This window comes from Fukomys damarensis, unplaced genomic scaffold (genome assembly GCF_012274545.1).
Source record: "Fukomys damarensis isolate Sample0158 unplaced genomic scaffold, DMR_v1.0_HiC HiC_scaffold_17, whole genome shotgun sequence".
Taxonomy (NCBI): Eukaryota; Metazoa; Chordata; class Mammalia; order Rodentia; family Bathyergidae; genus Fukomys; species Fukomys damarensis.
The window spans coordinates 57,313,145-57,333,403 of record NW_022900929.1 but is presented as its reverse complement, the minus strand read 5'-3'; the positions used below and the strand labels follow the sequence as shown (position 1 = coordinate 57,333,403).

Genomic DNA, 20,259 nt, shown 5'->3' with positions numbered 1-20,259 from the left:
CCCTCCCCTGTCTCCCTCCCTCCCCCTCCCCCCCTCTCTCTGACCCCCCTCTTCCCCCTCTCTCTCTCCCTCTCTCCCCCTCTCTCCCTTCTGTCTTCCTCCTCCTCCTCTTATTTTTGGAGAGAGGGTCTCACTACAGTGTGGGCTGGCCTCAAATGTGCTTTGTAGCATAAGCTGGCTCAGAATCATAATCCTCCTGCCTCAGCCTCCCAAGTTCTGGGATCACTAGGATACACCACCACACCTGGCTCCTTTCCCATTTTCTCTAAAAGCTACTCTCAACACATAAAGGTTTCTCTTGATCAAATGGTGTCTTTGTTTACAGGGAAGTAGAAGCCAAAAAAAAATCAAGTTCCCAAACTTCTGTGTTCCTTACCATCATCCACTGTGGCAACCACACTTTTTTAAAGCTCCAGTATTCTTATTTTTGCTTCTTTCTTTTCCAGTCTTGATGCCTTTGTATTTTTTCCCCTTCTGCCCTGGTTAGAATCAAATACAAAATTTAGTAGAAATGGCAACAGCATATATCCTTGTCTTTTTCCTGAACTCAGGGGAAAATACTTAGTGTTTCACCTTTAAGGATGATCTCAGTTGTGAATCTTTTAGTAGCTATCCTTTTATCAAGTGGAATGTTTGCTTCTTTTCCTTATTTGTTGAGATTCCTTATTTGCCATGAGAAAGTAAACTTATGACACGATCATGTTTCCCCTGCTTTTTTTTTTGTTAACATGGCTTATTACATTATGCTTTTTCATTTTGAATAACTATGTGAGATCCCTGTACTTCCTGGTCTTCAGAATATCTTGTGATTGGATGTTTGACTTTACCTACTTCCCAGTCTCCTTCTGGACTTTTTCCTCCAAATACCCATTCATTGACATTTTCTTTTCCGAGGGTTCTCATAGAGTTAGTTCTATAGAGGGTTGAAATCCTTCTAGACTCAGATTCAATGCATTTTTATAAGTGATCTCATACTCCTGTGGCTTCAGATATATTAATGTGCTGTCATCATGTTACTCTGGTTACTAGGTCGCAGCCAAGTATATTATGCAGCCTACTAAAGAGCTCCACTGAATTGGCATCATTTTCTTACCTCACATGAACTCTTTAAGCTTGTGTAGACCAGTTCCCTCAGGGCTCTTGTATGAAGGCTCTGCCCTGATGAGCTAACAACCTCCCAGAGTCACCTCTGAATACCATGCCCTGCAGGATTAGGTTTCAGTGTAGAAATGTGGGAAAGGTGTCAGACCACAGCAGGTGGTGATGGAGATTGTCATTTACCTAAAGGAACAGTCCAGGTTTAGTGTGTGAGGGTTGGCCCCAAAGTTGTCATGAGATTGTGGGGGGGAGCAGACAGATACAGGATTGCAAAGAGTGCAGTTTACTGGGGGACTTTCTGGCTAAAAGTGTCCTGCATGGCAGCAAGACCGGTTGGATTCCTACAGGTTGGGTCAAAAGGGGTGAATGTATGGGTTAAGACAAAGTGACTTCACTTTAGCTGGAGTGTACCTGATTTGTTTTGGTCTGGTATTGGGGATTGAACTCAGCTTTGTGCATGTGGGGCAAGTGCTGTACCACTGACTGAGCTATGTCCCCAGCCCTACCTGGCTTATCTTAAGCTATTATCAAAGAGGCACATTCCTAGAGATAGGGCCCCATTGAGAAGCTCCATATACCACTCTAATGTTTTTGCTATTGTTTGCTAAGAAACTATGCAGGCAAAACCACCTAGGGTTACTGGGGTGGTTAGGATGGTGAGGACTCAAGATAAGTGAGGTCATGTGGGAAGTAACACCCTGGTGATACAGAAGGAAGTTAGATGGGATGTTGCTTTATAGAGCATCCTGGGGCTGCAAGCTCCAGGAATCAAAGATTAGCTCCTTCTCACTTTTCCCCTTGGATAACTATTCATGCTATTCAAGTCATCTTTTATATGCCTTGTACTATAAGCTGCTGACCCTCAACACAGAACAGGAGGTGATACTTGGGTCGGTTCAGAATGAGGGCCATATGCATGACTGAAAGCTGGGGTCCTTTTGAAGTTGCCAAGGAAGCAGTACTTTCTATTTGTTACTGCTCTTCCCCCGCCCCCAGTCCAGACAGGGTCTGTGTAGTTCAGACTGGCCTTGAATTCACGGTTGATCCTCCTGCCTCGGCCTCCTGAGTGCTGGGATTACAGGCCAGCATCACCATGCATGCCTGGCTCCATTTGTAACTTTAGAAAGTTCTAATTTTAAGTTACCTTTCTTTTAGTTGAGTGTTCGAGGAAAAAATAAAAAAGAAAAACTTGAAGATTTCTTTAAAAATATGGTCAAATCAGCAGATGGAGTCATTGTTTCAGGAGTAAAGGTAAGATTTTTGCTTAATTAACACTGTTACTGGTTGGGAATTTACTTTTAGGAGGGAAGTGTATTGAGACTTAAGATGTACAGAACTAGAGTTAAGGGAAAAATTTGAGTAGTAGAATCTGTAGATCTGAAATTGCCCCTGCCCTGGTACTTCTCACTGGTGAGTTCCATTCTCCAAGGGATTAGAAGTCTGCAGCCCAAGGGGATTTGACCACCTGGAGCCTATGCCCATTTCTTCTAAGCCAGTCCGTGTTCCAGGTAGCTAGACAGCCCTCTCACTCTCCCCTGTATTTCCCTGCCCCAGTCCCAAGCCTTCTTCCAGGTCCTCCATGGGCATCCTCCCTCACTGTGCCCGTATGCCTTCCTTAGGTGATCAGGGTGGCATGGGGCAGCTGGGAAAAGATGAGTGGACAGGGTGGACTGTCTACCCACATGCGCACCCGGTCCACTGGGTGCAGGATACACAGAGCTGTAGGGTTGGGCAAGAAGAGAGCCTGCCTGATTATACACTTAGCCTTGCAAATGTTGGGGGAATTTAGGTTCAGGTTTGGAATACAATTTTAATTGAATGGAACAGGGATTTAGCTTAGTGGCACCATGCCTGCCTCACCAGCACAAGGTCCTGAGTTCGATCCTAGTACCCCCCAAAAAAAATCTCAGTTGAGGTGGTGGTGGTGGTGGTGGTCATTGTTACGGTTCTGAGACAGGGTCTTGCTATGCAGTTCAGGCTGGCTTTGAACTTACTATGTAGCCCAGGCTGGCCTCAAACTTTGCAGCGATCCTCCTACCTCAGCCTCCCAAGTGCTGGGATTATAGGGATGCTCCACCATGCCCTGCTTAATTGAGGTTTTGATGTTATTTCCTGGTAGCTATATGATCTTGTGAAGAGTTACTTTCTTCCTCTGAATCAGTTTCTCCATTTTCAAAATGGGATTATAGCTAGGTGTGGTGATATACGCATGTAATCCCAGCATTTGTTTGAGAGGCTGAGGCAGGAAGATTGCTACAGGTTTGGGCCAGCCTGAACTACTATATATATATATATATATATATACATACATAACAAGACCCTGTCTTGGGAAGAAGAAAAAAGGAGATGATATATATAAAAATACTTATAGGGCCAGGGATTTTGCTCAGTGGTTCCACCACCTGCCTCACAAGTGCAGAGTCCCAAGTTTGATCCTTGGTACCAAAAGAAAAATATAATAAAATAAAATAATTTACTAAATAACATCTAAACTTATTGTTTAAAAAATGGTATAGGAATTGATTTATAGGAAGACTTACCAGCAAAATTTGAGAAAAATATTTCTATTACATCATCAGGCAGATACTGAGGAGTAAAATAACGCTGCTTTGTTGTCATTGTTTTTAAAGATATACCTACAATAAAATGGGCATGCAGAACCTACTTAATTGACTTAGGCAGATTATTTTATAAGAACTAACTTACTGAACTTGTATAATATATTGACTGGTAGTCTGTTTTCTTGTTTAATCTTCACTATAACCTGCATGTTAGATTTACTCCCCTGTTTACAGTTAAGAAAGCTGGTACATGAAAATTTCAAATGAGATTTTGTCAGCACTGACTCTTGGTGCTTTGTGTTACGTTGATGTGGATCTCATGTTACATTATGTCAGCTGATGCTTTTCAGGATGAATAGCTGCTGATGTAGAAGCTGAGAAAGTACTGTTGTAATTTTGATTTGTAATGTATATCTGGCTTTACATAAAAAAGATCGAAGACAGTGGTAAATCCTGTCATTGCTCCCAGGTAGCAAATTTGGCCAGGTTTCCTATAGCAGTGGGAAAGGGCCCTAATAACTAAGGCTAGACAGCCTCCACATGACCCACAAAATGCATGTGAAACCAAGCAGAGTGCTTGCTGTGGGATACTAGGATTTTTTTTCTTTCTCTCAAAAGCAGTTGGTCAGTCCCAGTGGCACTAATGTGTTTGTAGAAGTGAAGCATAAGCAAGAGCATGTTTCAGAGTACAACATGTGAACATGAGCCATATAAAGGATCACTAAACTTTTAGCTACAAAATCATTCCTTACTTGATTGATAGATATGCAGATCTGTAAGTCTTAATGTGCTAAAGAAATAGCGTAACATTTGGCTTCTGAGGTTAGCTGTGCTGTTTTCTTGATGATTTTTTAAATATATATAATGGTGGCATACAGTGATTTGCATTTTGTGCTGAAACAAATGAGTGAAAAAACTCATGTTTTCTTTTTTGATCCTGTAGGATGTAGACGATTTCTTTGAGCACGAACGAACATTCCTTTTAGAATATCATAATCGAGTTAAGGATGCATCTGCTAAATCTGATAGGATGACAAGATCCCACAAAAGTAAGACTTCTATGGCTGAAGATTACATTTTTAATGGAATTGTAATTATAATAAAATTAACCTGTTAAATTAGTTTGTAAAAGTCTTGAGAACTGTGGTTCTCAAACTTAACTGGTTTATGAAACGTAGACCCAGCCTGCTTCTAAAGTGAACCTTTGAGGTCAAAACTGTTCTAATAGGTGCCGAGGATGTAGCTCAGTGGCACAGCGCCTGCCTGGCAAGCAAAAGGTCCTGTGTTTAATCCCTGGTACAAAAAAAACCCAAACAAACCTGTTCTTACAATTTATTTTGCCTTTTTTACTATATTATCATTTACACTGATGACGCAAAGAAAAAAGTAAACTGCTGGTGCTTTTGTATATGCAAATCAAGATAATAATACCAAACTGTACTAATAGTCATTATTTTTTCCTGTCATGACTTGCAGTGTTTTTTTAAAAGTAACTTTCTTCTGGCATTCTGGGAAGGCAAGCCAGAATGATCGCAAGTTTGACCCCTGTACTGGCTACTTGGGCAATTACCAAGACACCATCTCTGGGGCCGTGGATTTAGCTCAGTGGTGCTGCTGCCTGCCTCGCAAGCACAAGGCCCGGAGTTCAAGTTCAATCCCTGGTACAAAAACAAAGACACTGTCAGTGGGGGGGGCTGGAAATATAGCTTTAATGCAGAGGCCCTGGGTTCAATCCCCAGTATTGCAGGGGGAGGGGGTTGGTGAAGATTTATTCCAGTTTTTACTTGAAGGACAATCTTAAGTGAGTCTTTCGTTGTTTTTTGTTGGACGAATTGACTCCGAAGTACTGGGGGTTGAACCCAGTTGCTAGTTGCCCAGGCTGGATGCCAACTTGTGATCCCCCTGCTTCATCTTCCCAGGGTACAGAGATTACATGCATGTGTCCTCATGCCAGCTAATCTTCACTCTTGAGTGCACGTTCTAAAACATAGTCTTTTTTTAAAATAAATTGTATTTCTCCCTTAAAAATATCTTAAGTGATGAAATGGGAGCTATGCGTAAAGCACTTTGGCTTCATTATGAAGTGTGATGAGTCTCTCCAAAAAAATGTTTTAGTGATTCGGTAGTGACTGAACCAACTGCTTTTTTCATTTTTATTTGAAAGAACTGACAAAGTTTGTAAATGACCGTTGCATCATGCCACAAAATCATGTATGTAAAAGATCCTTTCAAAGTACAAGATGGCCCAGTGGGATTTTTGAACAGCATCATTGAGTATAATGGGTATTGATAACTGCAGTAACAAACTATACAGTTTTGTTTTGTTTTGTTTTGTTTTGGTTTTTGCGGTACTGGGGATCAAACTCAGGACTTCACACTTGCAAGCCAGGCTCTGGAACCCCACTGGGTTTTCAGCTTTGACATTTGTGTACAATCATCACCATAATCAAAATAATGCACCTATTCATAACCCCAGACATTTCCCTGTGGTCTTGGTGATCTCTCCTGCCCCATCCCCAGATAACTACTGATCTGCTTTCAGTCACTGTAGAAGAGTTTATTTTCTGGAATTTTATGTAAATGGAATCACACAGTTTGTTTTTTTTGTTGTTTTTTTTTTCTGAGACAGGGTCTCACTATGTAATTTGAGACTGACCTGGAACTCACTATGTAGCCCAGGCTGGTCTCGAACTCACAGCAGTCCTTCTGACTCCTCCTCCCAAGTCCTGGGATTACAGGTGTGCGCCACCACGCCCGGCAGTTTGTATTCTTTATAGTTGTGCTTTGAAACTCAACAAAATTATTTTGAGATTCAGCCACGTTGTGTGTATGAGTAGTTCATTCATTTTTATTGCTGAACAATATTCCATGGAATGGCCATATCAACACAGTTATTTGTCCATTCACTTATTGGTAGTCTTTGGATTGTTTCTACATTCTAGCTATTACAAGTAAAGCTGATGTGAGCCACCGGGGCATGACTCTTTGTATGAATACATGCTTTCGTATCTCTTTTTGTACATCTTTTCATATCTCTAGAAATAGAATGGCTGGGTCACATGGTAAATGTATCTAAACTTTTTAGGAAACTGCCATACTTTTTCCATAGTGATCATACTATTTTGCATTTTCACCAGTATTGCCATGAGAGTTTCATTTGTGCCACATTCTTACCAACAAATATAGTATTTACTATATTGTTACTAATAATGAAAATTTTAACTGGTAGATAAAAGCAGTACTTGTATATATTAATGCATCGTACGATGTTTTGATACATCTATAATTATATCATTTAAATTGGGCTAAACATACTTGTTATTGTAAAAAATTAATAATTTCTTCATGGTGAAGATGTCAAAATCATTTCTTCTAGATTTTGAAGTGAGCAGTTGCCTCTGGTCACTCAGGCATGCAAAAGCACACCAGAGCTTCTTGCCCCTGTCTGTCACTTAGCGCCCATTGATCATCTTGTACTATCATTCCCTTCCCTACTCTCCCATGTTCCTGGTAATCAGTACAGTGTCTGCTCTCAATTTCCATGAGATTCCACATGCATGAGATCATATGGTACTTGCCATTTTGTGCCTAATTTCAGTTAGCATAATGATTTCCCTTTTATCATTGATGTTTCCAGTGACAAGGTTTTGTTCTTTTTATGGCTGAATAGTGTTCCACTGTCTGTGTACAATGTTTTCTTTATTCATTAGTTGATAAACACTTAGGTCATTTGCAGTTCTTGGCTATTGGTGATAGTGCATCATTAAACATGGGAGGGGAGGTGTGGTCTTCAACATACTGACTATTTCTTTCAGTCATGTATGCACAGTGGAATTCCTGACTCAGGATTTTTTTTTTTTTTTTCTGTTGTGGTGGTGTTTTTGTTTTTTTGTTTTTTTGAGACAGGGTCTCACTATGTAGTTGAGACTGACCTGGAACTTACTATGTAGTCCAAGCTGGTCTTGAACTCACAGCGATCCTCCCGCCTCAGCCTACCAATGTTTTTTGTTTATTAAGACAGGTCTGGCTATGTATTTCAGGCTGGTCTCCAACTTGGAGGAACTGCTGGGATTACAGGTGTGTGCCAGTGTGCCCAGATCTTTTTTTTAAAAAGTATTTATTTATTTATTTATTTATTTATTTATTTATTTATTTATTTATTTATTTAGGTGGCAGGGATCAAACTTGGGACCTTGTGCTTGCAAGGCAGGCAGTGGTAACACTGAGTTAATTCCCTGGCCCTATTTATTTTTGAGACAGTATCTCACTGTGTATTTCAGGTTGGCCTTGGACAGACTGTGTAGCCCAGGTTTGCCTCAAACTCACAGCAGTCCTCTGCCTCAGCCTCCCAAGTGCTGGGATCACAGGCGTGCGCCTCCACTCCCTGCTGTTAATTTGTTTTTCTAATAACTGATGATGTTGAATTTTACTTTTCTTTTTTCTTTCTTTTTTATTTTTTTAACATGAGGGATCAAAATCAGGACCTTTTGCTTGGGAGGTAGGTGTGATGCCACTGAGCTGGCCCCTTTGAACATCTTTTCTTGCATAAATTCTCTAACAGTTATTTTCTTTAGTTTTTTTGGCACCACTCTAATCTTTTTATTTGCGTACAGATTTTGTCACTTTCAAAACCGCTGAGTTTTTATTAAGGATTAAATTTTTATTAAGATTAGCATCTATATTTAAATTTTTTATTTATATATTTATTTTCTGGTACTGGCGATCAAAATCTGGATCTTGCTCTTGAAAGGCAGGCGCGGTGCCACTGAGCTGAATCCACTGCCCCAAGATTAGCATCTGTAGAATAATTTGGAGAAAATCGATTATCAACAATGTTGAGTCCTCTGATACATTAATGTAGTGCATGAATCCACTTGTCTTTGTAGCAGTGTTGGTGTATAGTCTTATACATCTTTAGTTAGACTGATCCCTCATTTTTTAGTGCTACGTATTACTTATGAGATGATTTTTTTCAGTTTTCAGATATTCTTTGCATATATATATAGAAATGCAAAGTATTCTTGAGAATGTTTATAGTTCTAGTAAGAGTTTTGTAGCTATGTAGCTTATCATGCCGCATCTGCTAATAAAGCATGACACTTCCTTCTTTCCAGTGTGAATGCTGTTTGTTCTCTTCTTGCCCTGCTGGGTCCTCTGGTGTAGCTGGTGTAATGCTGCCTGGAGGTGAGGAGGGCAGGCACCTTAACCTCCTTCCTGCTCTTACGGAGTATCCAGTCTTTACTACTGGTGTTAGGTGGAGGTTTTTCCTATGATACCCTTTAGCAGGTAGAGACAGTTCCCTTACATTTTTAGACTCTGCTAGCGCATTCCTATAATCTCAGCATTTCCTGAGGCTGAGGCAGGAAGAGTAGGAGTTTGAGCCAAGCCTGGGCAACTTAAGGAGACTTTGTCTCACCATAAAGTGAAAAAGACTACCATCATTCCCAGTGGTCACTGCACCATCCCAGAACCCTTTCCTCACGGGCCCCTTTTCCTCTCTTTCTTCTCCCCAGCCTCACTAGGTTAGGGTACACTTCTTCATGCTTTCTTACCATTACTTGCGTTGTTCTTTTATTGGAAATGCTCTCCCTTTGCCTGGTAGAGATTTCCCTCATTCCACCATAACCAGTTTCTTTCTGTACTTTCTTCTATAAATCCTTCCCCAGCCTAATCTGTGGAATCATGTTTCCCATTCCCATGGCAGTTTTTACATGTAAATGCATCTAATATGATGTCCATTATATTGCATTACAGTGTTTGTGTCACTTCCTTTACTAGATTTTGGGTGTCATATTAAATGTTGCAGTAGTTGCTCAGTAAGTGTTTTAAAATCTGTGAAAATGTCAGATTTTTTAAACCTTTCTCCATAGGTGCTGCAGATGATTACAATAGAATTGGTTCTTCGTTATATGCTTTAGGAACTCAGGATTCTACAGATATATGCAAGTAAGGATTCTAATTGAGAACATTAAATATATTGAAAAGCACACTTTAATCTGGGTGGGCATTCTGGAATGTTACTATCAAAATAGTGATAATAAGGAACTTTTTTATATGCTTGGACTGATTCAGTTTTTCTCCTTCCTTTATTTTTTCTCAGAAATAAAATGGGCTTTAATATATATATTTACTTTCTCTCTCTTCGGTACTAGGGATCAAACTTGGGGCTTGCAAGGCAGTCACTTTTTTTTTAAAACAGAGTCTCAAGCTACATAATTCATGCTGGCCTTGAACTCTATGTAGCCTGGGCTGGACTCATACTCACAGCAGTCCTCCTGCCTCAGCCTCCCAAGAGCTAAACAGCCTGGACTGAGTAAAACAAGTTACTAAATTTGTTTTTGTTGTAATAGAATTAGTCCTATTCCTATTATAATGTCTTCTGTAATTATGTATTTTATAACTTCTCTTTTAATAGTATCTTATTGGGTTTCTGTATTTATTTTGATGGTACTAGAGATTGAACCCAAGACCTCTACCACTAAGCTATACTCCCTTCCTCCATGGCATTGGGATGTGTTTTAATTGATAGCAACATTTAACAGGCCATTTAGTTATATGTAAAAATGAGTGCTGAGGCAGGAATTGGTTATTAATTTATTTTTCACTTGTATTGGAATGTTTAAAACATAGCCATCAAATAACCAACTGTTCCAACTTCAGTATTTTCCTTTCAGTCGGCTTTTGATCTCTTTCAGTGTGACTGTTTTATATTTCTGTAATGATTTGGAAGGTGTAGGCTTTATTACTGTGAGGTATCTTAACTGAAGGATAAGGTAAATTTCAAAATTAATATTTGGCTTAGACTGTTGCCTTAAATTGGAGATTTTTCTGTAACACATTTCATGTGATCTGTTATATAAGTGAAGTGCAAGGAGATTTTTGTTGAACTAAATGAAGTGCACAGTTAATGAGACTATTAATACATTTTTATATGATGGAACAAGAATGTTCGATATTTAATTTTCAAAAAGTGTTCCATATTAAAGCTAGGTGTGGTGGCACATGCCTGTAACCCCAGAATTAGGAGGCTGAGACAGGAGGATCTCCAGTTCAGGGCCAACGTAAGTGATATTTTTGTTTGTTTGTTCTTTGAGATAGTGTCTCACTTTAGTTCAGGCTGGCCTCAAACTCCCATTGATCCTCCTGCCTCAGCCTCATGAATAGTGGGATTACATGGTTTTTCTTGGTACTGGGGATGGAACTCAGGACCTCCTGTGAGGCAGGCCAGTGCCACTGAGCTAAATCCCTGGACCGATTTTTTAAAAATTAAATATTAATATGGTTTGGAGGTATATTCTCTACACATTGAAGGTAGAAAATTATATCATATATAGCTTCTGATGAAAATACTTTTCCCTTCCAGGTTTTTCCTCAAAGTTTCAGAACTGTTTGATAAAACAAGGGTAAGTACTACATTGTAGAGTTCTTCCACACAGCATTGGACCTACAAGATGAAGTTAACAATGATCGTACCCTTTAAAATCTGTTAAAAGAATAACTCTCCTGAGTGTTTTTACCACCATAAATGCTTTTCCGAAGAGTTACTGTTGATCTTTGAAGATCTAAATCTCTGCATACAGTAGTGTTTAACTTATGGCTATGTTTAATTTATTGAGGAAGATGAGTATATGTCAGAATGATAATAGATTTGAATTCCATTGTTTTGTTGTTTTGCTTTTTAAAAAGAAATTCAGTTTTTGCTAGGGCTTTTTTGGTATTGTGTGGAAGTTCACATTCCAGAAACCACTCGTTCTAGAGACTGGGTTTGTTTTTGTAAAGAGTGATCCTTTTTTGTCCCCCAGCCTTCTGCCTCGGCCTCCCGAGTGCTGGAATTACAGGTGCATGCCACCACGCCTGACTGTGGCTTTTGATCCTGTGCCACATTGGTTTCTGAGTAGTATCATTCCTGGCACTCCAAAGATAAAAGTAAATTGTTGGGGTGCTGAGGGCAGAGCACATGGCTTGCTCGTGGGACCTGGGTTTGCTCCCCAGCACCCCTTTCACCCGAGTGTTATCAGCTCAGGGCACATACACAGCTGTGGGAAGGTTGCGCTTGTCATACTGATGGCGTCTGGATTTGGGGGGCTTCCTTACATATCCTAGTATTCAGTATATTAATCACTTGGTAAAATAGTGGAGCTACTGATCTGACGTTTAATGATAGCCCAGCGTCCTGGTAGATCGTGCAGTGTAAAGTCAGATTTCAGCATGGCCTTGTCACTCGGGTGATAACAGTAGAGATAGGTGAAGGAGAAAGAGGTGCTGTCACACAGGAGAAGGGGAGTGTTGATGCCGCTTTCCAATCAGTAGTTCCTTACTTTTCCCTTTAAAAAAATGTGTTTTCAGACAATGCATTATTCTTCCTTTCATAATTGTATCACTGAGCACTTTCGGGGAAGTTACAGAGATACAGTTGTGTTTTTCTGTGCATTTATATCAAAGTAAAGAGATGTGTTACAAAACAGACTTACATCAAGCCCCCTGAGGAACAGATGTGAGGGTAAGATCAGATGTGAAAGCTCCTTACTGTGAAGAATGGAAAGGAAGGAGCAGGAGTGGGATGTTTTGGACAGGGGAAGAGGCATCCCTCAGCTCAAGTCGCCTGTGTAGTGTCCACACCAGCTGCTCTCTGTCTAGGCAGGGGTCCCATGGTGGGAGGTGTTGGAGCTCAGCCCTGTGGGAACATGGTGCTAGACCCAAAGGGATTGTAGTTGAGGACATGAGTCAGTTATGCCTCTTGCAGCAAGCAGTTTCTCTTTTTTCTTTTTTTTCCTCATTGAGTTTATTGGTACATTCTAGGTATACAGTGCAGTTACATTCATCATTGGGATCTTGTACCTTTACATGACAGGTCTTGGTTCTCATTTTTTCCCCTTGTCCCTGCCCTCCCTTCACCCCCTCCTCCCCTCCCCATTTACAAACACTTCATTTCCATGTTTTCATTTTCTCATATTTTAGCAAGCAGTTTCTCTTAAATTAGAACTGGATGGCATATTTTCTTGGCCTTCCTTTATTTATTTTTGAGACAGAGTACTTGCTGTGTAGTTCAGGCTAGCCTTGAACTTGCAGTGATACTCCTGCCTCATTTTGCTGAGTGCTTGGATTACAGAAGGATGTCACCACACCCGGCCCTGGCCTTTAGTGTCTGTATGTTCTTCTGATTATTACTGCTGTATACCAACAGTCTAAAACCAGTAGCATACAATAGCTATTTTATATGGTAATGGATTCTATGGGTCAAGTATTTAGAAAAGACAGAGCTGAGAAAATCCCAGAATACCACCAGCAAGCACTTTTCCTCATGGGCCTGAGGCTCAGGCTGGTGCTCAATGACTTGTGGTACGGCTGGGCTGGATACCTGTGTGTGGCTTCTCCACTCGGCCATTCACACCTCCTCACGACACAGGCAGACGTTTGGAAGTCGGCCATCCAAAGTGGTAAGCATGGGAGTGGCTGGTTTAAGGCCTGTGCCAGTGTCACTTCTGCTGTATTGGCCAAGCAGTCTGAGAGCTGCCAAGGAAGGGGACACAGTACCTTCTTTTCAGTGGAAGGAGAGGAAACTTATTTTAAAACACTCATACTATCTAGCATGTTATCAGCACATCTAAATCAGTTTTGAATGTGTTGGGTTAATAAGTTCCAGGTCTGGGCTGTAGCTCAGTAGTAAAGAAGTTACCTAGCGTAAGCAAGGCCCAGGGTTCAGTTCCCAGCATTGCCTGGTGTTGGGCTAGGGGAGCCATTAAGTTTTAATTTCTCAATAAATTAATAACTTAGGAAGCTATAGTTTTTCAGACTTTTATCGAAGTATATTAGACATACAAGAAAGAGCATAAACATAAGTGTACAGCTAAATGAGATTTTATAGTGTAACACCCCCTGTGTACCAAGTGGAGGTGTCCTTTAGCTGCCTTCTGCAGCGCTGCACCATCCAGCTCTTGCTTTAGAGACTGATAGACTCAGTGAAGTGCTGGAATCAAATACAGTCTTTTCGTTACTCACATTATTCACTGGAAATGTTTTTCAATCAAAGTTGTAAAAAGTAACAAGTCAGTTGGAAGGAAAAGGGAGGAAACCAGTAAAACAGGAGTACGTATTATAGTTACTTAGAATTTCAGTGTTCTTGGGCCGAGGATTTAGCTCATTGGTTCTGCCGCCTGCCTCCCAAGCACAAGGACCTGAGTTCGATCCCTGGTGCCAAAAAAATTTTTTTTTCAGTGTTCTTGCGGTAATTATTAAGAAAAGTGCTGAGAACAGAATACAATTGCTGATGTAATACCCAGTGTTCCCCCTTTTTCAGAAAATAGAAGCACGAGTATCTGCCGATGAAGATCTCAAACTTTCTGACCTTTTAAAATATTACTTAAGAGAATCTCAAGCAGCTAAGGTAACTTAATTGTTTCTTTAGAGGTTGTTAGACTTAAGATTGTTAAAAGTGACTTACTAGAGCCGGGAATTTAGCTCAGTGGTGCTGTACCTCCCTCACAAGCGAAAGGTCCTGAGTTTGATCCCTGGTACTTTTTTAAAAAGTGACTTTTTTTGGACATATGTTCAAGTATTAATTTTGTTCTCCCTTTAGAAATTATAAATCAAGGGCTGGGGATTTAGCTCAGTGGTGCCACCACCTGGCTTGCAGGCACAAGGTCCTGAGTTTGAGCCCTGGTACCCCCCAAAAAAAGAAAAAAGGAAAAAAAAAGAAATTGTAGATCAGGGAATACCACGTGTTTTTCCTGTATAAGCCAGAGGTGGTATATAGCATGCCCAGAATCCTAGCATTCTGGGAGGCTGAGGCAGGAGGATCACAAGTTTGAGACAGACCTGAGCAACTTAGCAACATGATGAGACATGTTTTGGACCCTGTCCAAAATAAAAAGGGGGTTCAATGCTCAGTACCCTCCACCTTCACCAAAGTTACCTGACTAAACAAGAGGACCCCCCCAATTTTTTTTGTTTTGTTTTGTTTGTTTTTTTTGAGACGGGTCTCAATATGTAGTTGAGACTGACCTGGAACTCACTATGTAGCCCAGGCTGGTCTCAAACTCACAGCGATCCTCCTGCCTCAGCCTCCTGGGTGTGAGATTACAGGCATTCGCCACCACGCCCGGCCCCAAAATGTTACCTGTACAAACTTCTGGTATAACACGATCTTGAGTAAGGCAAATCTACAGAGAAGGAATACAGATTAATGGTTGCAAAGGCCAGATGACACGTTGGAAGTGGATAGTGACTGCTCTTGGCCGTGGGGTTTCTTTTTGAATGGTGGACATATTCTTTTTTTGTGGGGGGTACTGGTTATTGAACTCCAGTCCTTGTGCTTGCGAGGCAGGCAGCAGAACCACTGAGCTAAATCCCGGCCCTATTTCTTTAATTAGTTGGTGGTGATGGTTGTGCAACTTTGAGCATATTGAAAATCACTGAATTGTATGTTTTAAATGGCATGTGAATTATGTATCAAACTAGTGGAGGGTTTTTGGCATTTTGTGGTTCTAGGATTGAACCCAAAATCTTCATGCTGAACTGCAACCGCAGTGCTTTTTTTATTTTTTAAGATTGAGACAGGATCTGGCTTAGTTTTCAGTGAGGCTTGGACTTGTGATTCCTCTTGCTTCAGCCTCCCAGAGTGTTGGATTACAGACGTGTGCCATCACACCCAGCAATAAAGCTGCTATTAAAAAAAAAAAAAGCTAAGCATATTGGCAGACACCTATAATCTCAGCACTTGGGAGACTGAGATAGGAGGATTTGGCCATAAATTTGAGGCCAGCCTGAACTGCCTAGCAAGGCCTTGTCCCAAAACAAACTAAATAAATACAAAATAAAAGAACACTTAGGGTAGGGAATTGGGGTTCAATCCGCAAAACCAAGCAAGTGGAAATAAAATCTTAAAGGCTGGCTGGTGTGTGGCTCTCACTGTGTTAGTGTCCCCTCCAGTAGTGTGGGGTGAGTCTGATGTGTAGTGGAACATACTGTCTACAGGACCTCCTGTACCGAAGATCTCGGTCACTGGTGGATTATGAAAATGCTAATAAAGCGCTGGACAAAGCAAGGGCAAAGAATAAAGATGTTCTGCAGGCTGAAACTTCCCAACAATTGTGTTGTCAGAAGTTTGAAAAAATATCTGAATCTGCAAAACAAGGTATTGTTACATTAACCTTCATCACAAGGTTGACTCATGGTTGTTATGTAAATTTGATCAATTGTTTTCTTCTTGTTCACAGAACTTATAGATTTTAAGACAAGAAGAGTTGCTGCATTCAGAAAAAATTTAGTGGAACTTGCAGAATTAGAACTGAAACATGCAAAGGTAATGTATTAAAGATGTAACAGTTTAAGCCAGGTGTGGTGATGCACACCTGTGATCCCAGCAGCTCAGGAGGCTGAGGCAGGGGGATCACAAGGTCTGATCCTGTCACAAAATAAAACTCTTTTTTCCCTCCCTTTCACCCTCCCTCTTTCCTTTCCTTTTCTTTGAGACAGGGTTTCACTATGCAGTCCAGGCTGGCCTTGAACTCAGCTATGTGGCACAGGCTGACCTCGGATTGACAGTGACCCTCCTGCCTCAGCCTCCTGAGTGCTGGACTGTAGGCATGCACTACAGTGCCTGGCTCCCAAAATAATATTTTTAAAGGTTGGGAATATACAGCTCAGTACTACGTAACTTCAGCTTGTTCTTCTTCCTTTTTTTCCCCTTTCCTATCCTTGCCTTCCACCTTTTTGGTTGGGAGAGTGTCTTTTTTTTTTTGAGACAGGGTCTACTAGGATCACAAGAGTGCACCATCATCACACTCAGCTTCCTTTTTCCTCCTCCCCTTCCCTTACCTCCTCCCTCTTTCCTTCCCTCACCACCTTCTCTGGCTTTCTTCCCCTCCCCTTCCCTCCACTTCTTCTTTGCTCAAACTTGAAATCCTCCTGCCTTGGCTTCCAAAGTGCTGGGATTGCAGGCTTGTACCTCTATGCTGGGCTTGGCCTGATTTGCTCTGAACAGAGTTAATTTCTAATTCTCACTGTTCCTTGTTAAGAGGGTCACATGCTATATTGACGTGGTTGTACTGCTACAGAAAAGGGGTTGGCGCTGGGCGTGGTGGCGCACGCCTGTAATCCCAGCACTCGGGAGGCTGAGGCAGGAGGATCGCTGTGAGCTCAAGAGCAACTTGGGCTACATAGTGAGCTCCAGGTCAGTCTCAACTACATAGTGAGACCCTGTCTCAAAAAAACCAAAAAAGAAAAGAAAAAAGGGGTTGGCAAAGCACAGCCCATCAGTTTTGTACAGCCTGTGATCTAGGAGTGGTGTTCTCGTTTTTACATGGCTAGGAATTTAATGAAAACAGTGATAATTATATGAAATGCAAGTGTGAGTTCTGTAAAGGTTTTATTGGGACACAGCCAAGTGCACTCAGTTCTGCTGCTCTGTGGCTCCATTCACTACCTCAGCCAAGTGGAGGAGCTGACACGGACCGTATGTCTCCAAGTCTGCAACTTTGTTCAGTCTCTCAGAAGTTTGCTGCCTCCTCCTGGTTTTGAGTCTGTGTTCTTTCAAGTCCTTTCTGAAATGTGTTCTCTGTGTTTGGATTTCCGAGGGTTGTTCTCACTCCTGTGGTTCTCAGCTGGGGGTGACCGCCCCACAGCAGAGCTATTAGTGGTTGGTGTGGCAGGGCTTTCCTCTGTGCTGGATGAGGTGCCAGGGCTGCTGCCCACACCCTCAGTGTGGCCAGGCCTGGGGTCACATGGCCAAGTGTCCTAGTGTGCATGGGGGCACTAGGCTGAGCTTGTGCAGTAATTTTTGTTAACCTTGGCAGTCCCGTCTTTTAAAATTGAGACATATGTGTACATAGTTGCAGGATACATTATAGTCATTCGGTACAGGTGCATTAATCAGATTAAGGTATTGAACATTTCCATCTCTCTCTTTTTTGGTACCAGGGATCGAGCTTGGGACTTTTTGCTTGCAAGGCAGGTGGCAGAACCACTGAGCTAAATGGCCAGCCCACTACTAATTTTTTTTTTTTTTTTTTTTTTTTTTGTACCGGGGATTGAACTCGGGTCCTTGCGCTTGCAAGGCAGGCCACCGAACCGCTGAGCTAAATTCCTGGCCCTACTAATCATTTTTATGTGTTGGGAATTTTGAACTGTTGTAACTTTGAAGCACATATAGATTTATTTTACAGAGTAGTTATTCTGCTGCAGTAGAGGAGCCAGAATTGCTTCTTCGTTCTGTGTTTACTACCCGTAATGAACTTCAGCTTCTCCCCCTTCCAGTCCCTGTTCCAAAAAGCCTAGCCCATACTAAAATGTATGGTAAATAGTCTGAAACTACTTTGGTTTTATGTCTTGCAACATAATCTGGTTTTAATAGAAAACTGGGTCACTTGTATCCTTCAAAGTAGTCTTGGTCTTTATAAGTAAAGTGTAAAATGTAAGAGCAAGAAAAGAAGATGTGATGAAACTGACCGGGGAGGGTAGGATACGTGCGCTCTCTTGCCCCGCTGACAGTGTAGGATATTGCATGCTTGGTGGGCAGCGGGCAGCGCCAGTCTGTGCTGTCCCTTGCGCTGCATCCCTGGACCACATCCATCACTCCACCTGTCCTCCTTGGAAGCCCAGAGTCCAGTGCTTTTTAAGTCGCCTTGATAACTGGGTTTATTTTATAAATAATATTCTTTATGGCTGCCAGTCTTTTATCTTTAAGTAATTTTTGAAGTTTAAGCTTTTCAAAATACAATTGTTCCAACAAGGTGTAAAGATGGCCTTTCTTGATTTTTAAATTCTATTTTTAAAATATTGTACTGTATACTTTTAGTTCATTCATGTACCTTTGTAAGGAGTATATCACAGTGCAGAACGTAACTAATCCCAGCACTCTGGAAAGCTGAGGCAGGAAGATCACACATTCAAGCCCAGCGTAGGCAATGTAGGAAGACTATCTCAAACAAAAAATTTAGGGTCTGGAGTTTAAGTTCAGTGGTGCTACTGCCTGCCTTACAAGTGCAAGGTCCTGAGCTCGATCCCCGGTACCAAAAAGGGATGTGTGGCTCAGTGAAAATGCTGAGTTCAATCCCAATGCCAAAAAGAATAATAATTAGGGCCGGGGATTTAGCTCAGTGGTTCTGCTGCCTGCCTCTCAAGCCCAAAGTACCTGAGTGAGTTCAATCCCCAGTACCACAAATAAAAAAAAAAATGGCCCAAAAGAGCATATTTTGTCTTCATTAGGATATGTCAGTTAATCCAGACAGTAAATACTGGTCTAGAAATTTATTTACTAAAGAATGATTTTCAAAATTCTGACATCTTGGGCCGGGATTTAGCTCAGTGGTGCCGCCACCTGCTTCACAAGCACAAGGTCCTGAGTTCAATCCCCGGTACCAAAAGAAAAAAATCTGACATCTTGACAAAGTGACGTGATTTCTAATACTGTATATTTTCAGTAAGACTCTTTCAAGCTATTTGGACTAAAGCCATTCATAATTCTCTTGCCTCTTCAGGGTAACCTCCAGTTGCTGCAGAACTGCCTGGCAGTGTTGAGTGGAGACACATAAGCCACGTTCGGTTCCTGATAAAAAGGGCTGCCTTCCTTCAGATCTTATTTTTGTTTTCCTAATGACGTTAAGCATTTCTGCTCACCGGAAGCAAAGCTGACAAAATGCATCTCCTCTTCCTCCTCCGAGAAGCAGTGGGCAGCCTTGCGCTGCGTCCCTGGACCACTTCCATCACCTGCACCTGTCCTCCTTGGACGCCCAGAGTCCTGTCTGTTTTTAAGTCGCCTTGATAACTGGGTTTATTTTATAAATAGTATTCTTTATGTTTGCCAGTCTTATTTACCTTTAAGCAATTTTTGAAGTTTAACCTTTTCAAAATACATTGTTCCAACACGGTAAAGATGGCCTTTCTTGATTTTTAAATTTTATTTTAAAAATACTGTACTGTACACTTTTAGTTCATTCATATACCTTTGTAAAGCATCTTAATCAGACTTAATTTTAATTAATCAACATAAAAGTTTTGGGCCAGACTTTATGTAATCTAAGTATGATTTCTGAAGAAAAGCAAATGCATTAGTATGTTTGCCTTAAACTTGTAGACTAAACCAATTGTACAATAACCAGCGATAATAGTGATAGTTTTAAACTCTGAGGACATGTATCACCCTAAAATTTGGAGTAGCTGTAATAAATCTACTCCGATGTTATGCTTTACAGTGCAGGTCTTAGTTTCATTTTTTGTTTGTTTCTTTTAAAATGATACATTGAGCTGGCCGTGGTGGCGCACGCCTGTAATCCCAACACTTGGGAGGCTGAAGCAGGAGGATCGCTGGAAGTTTGAGGCCAGCCTGGGCTACATAGTAAAGGGCCAGAACTACATAGTGAGACCTCATCTCTTAGAGAAAAAAAAAAAAATACTGAACCAGATCAGCATCCCTTTAGCAAAGAATGGACCATTCCTCTGCCCATATAAGGTGGACGTGGGCAGGTGACAGCTGCTTCTGAAATCCTGGAGCAGTGTGTAGTCTCAGTTTATAATGAATGTTCTGGCCTCTGTCCCTAGCTAGCCCAGGTAACCATGAGACACGCCATTGAGCCTCTGGTGCCACTGTATGGAGAGAGATCTG

The 20,259-nt window shown here is 41.3% G+C and overlaps 1 protein-coding gene across 1 annotated transcript in view; it reads left to right on the top strand.

Moving 5' to 3' along the window:
* Snx6 (sorting nexin 6) overlaps window positions 1–19,924 on the top strand; it is a 44,942-nt gene extending 25,018 nt beyond the window's left edge. The window contains exons 7-14 of the mRNA XM_019208874.2: window positions 2,254–2,349; window positions 4,603–4,708; window positions 9,530–9,605; window positions 11,023–11,062; window positions 13,957–14,043; window positions 15,633–15,792; window positions 15,875–15,960; window positions 19,136–19,924. Of these exons, the coding sequence (XP_019064419.2) occupies window positions 2,254–2,349; window positions 4,603–4,708; window positions 9,530–9,605; window positions 11,023–11,062; window positions 13,957–14,043; window positions 15,633–15,792; window positions 15,875–15,960; window positions 19,136–19,189 (705 nt within the window). The 3' untranslated portion in view covers window positions 19,190–19,924. The remainder of the gene's footprint in view (window positions 1–2,253; window positions 2,350–4,602; window positions 4,709–9,529; window positions 9,606–11,022; window positions 11,063–13,956; window positions 14,044–15,632; window positions 15,793–15,874; window positions 15,961–19,135) is intronic.
* The last annotated feature ends 335 nt before the right edge of the window (window positions 19,925–20,259 follow it).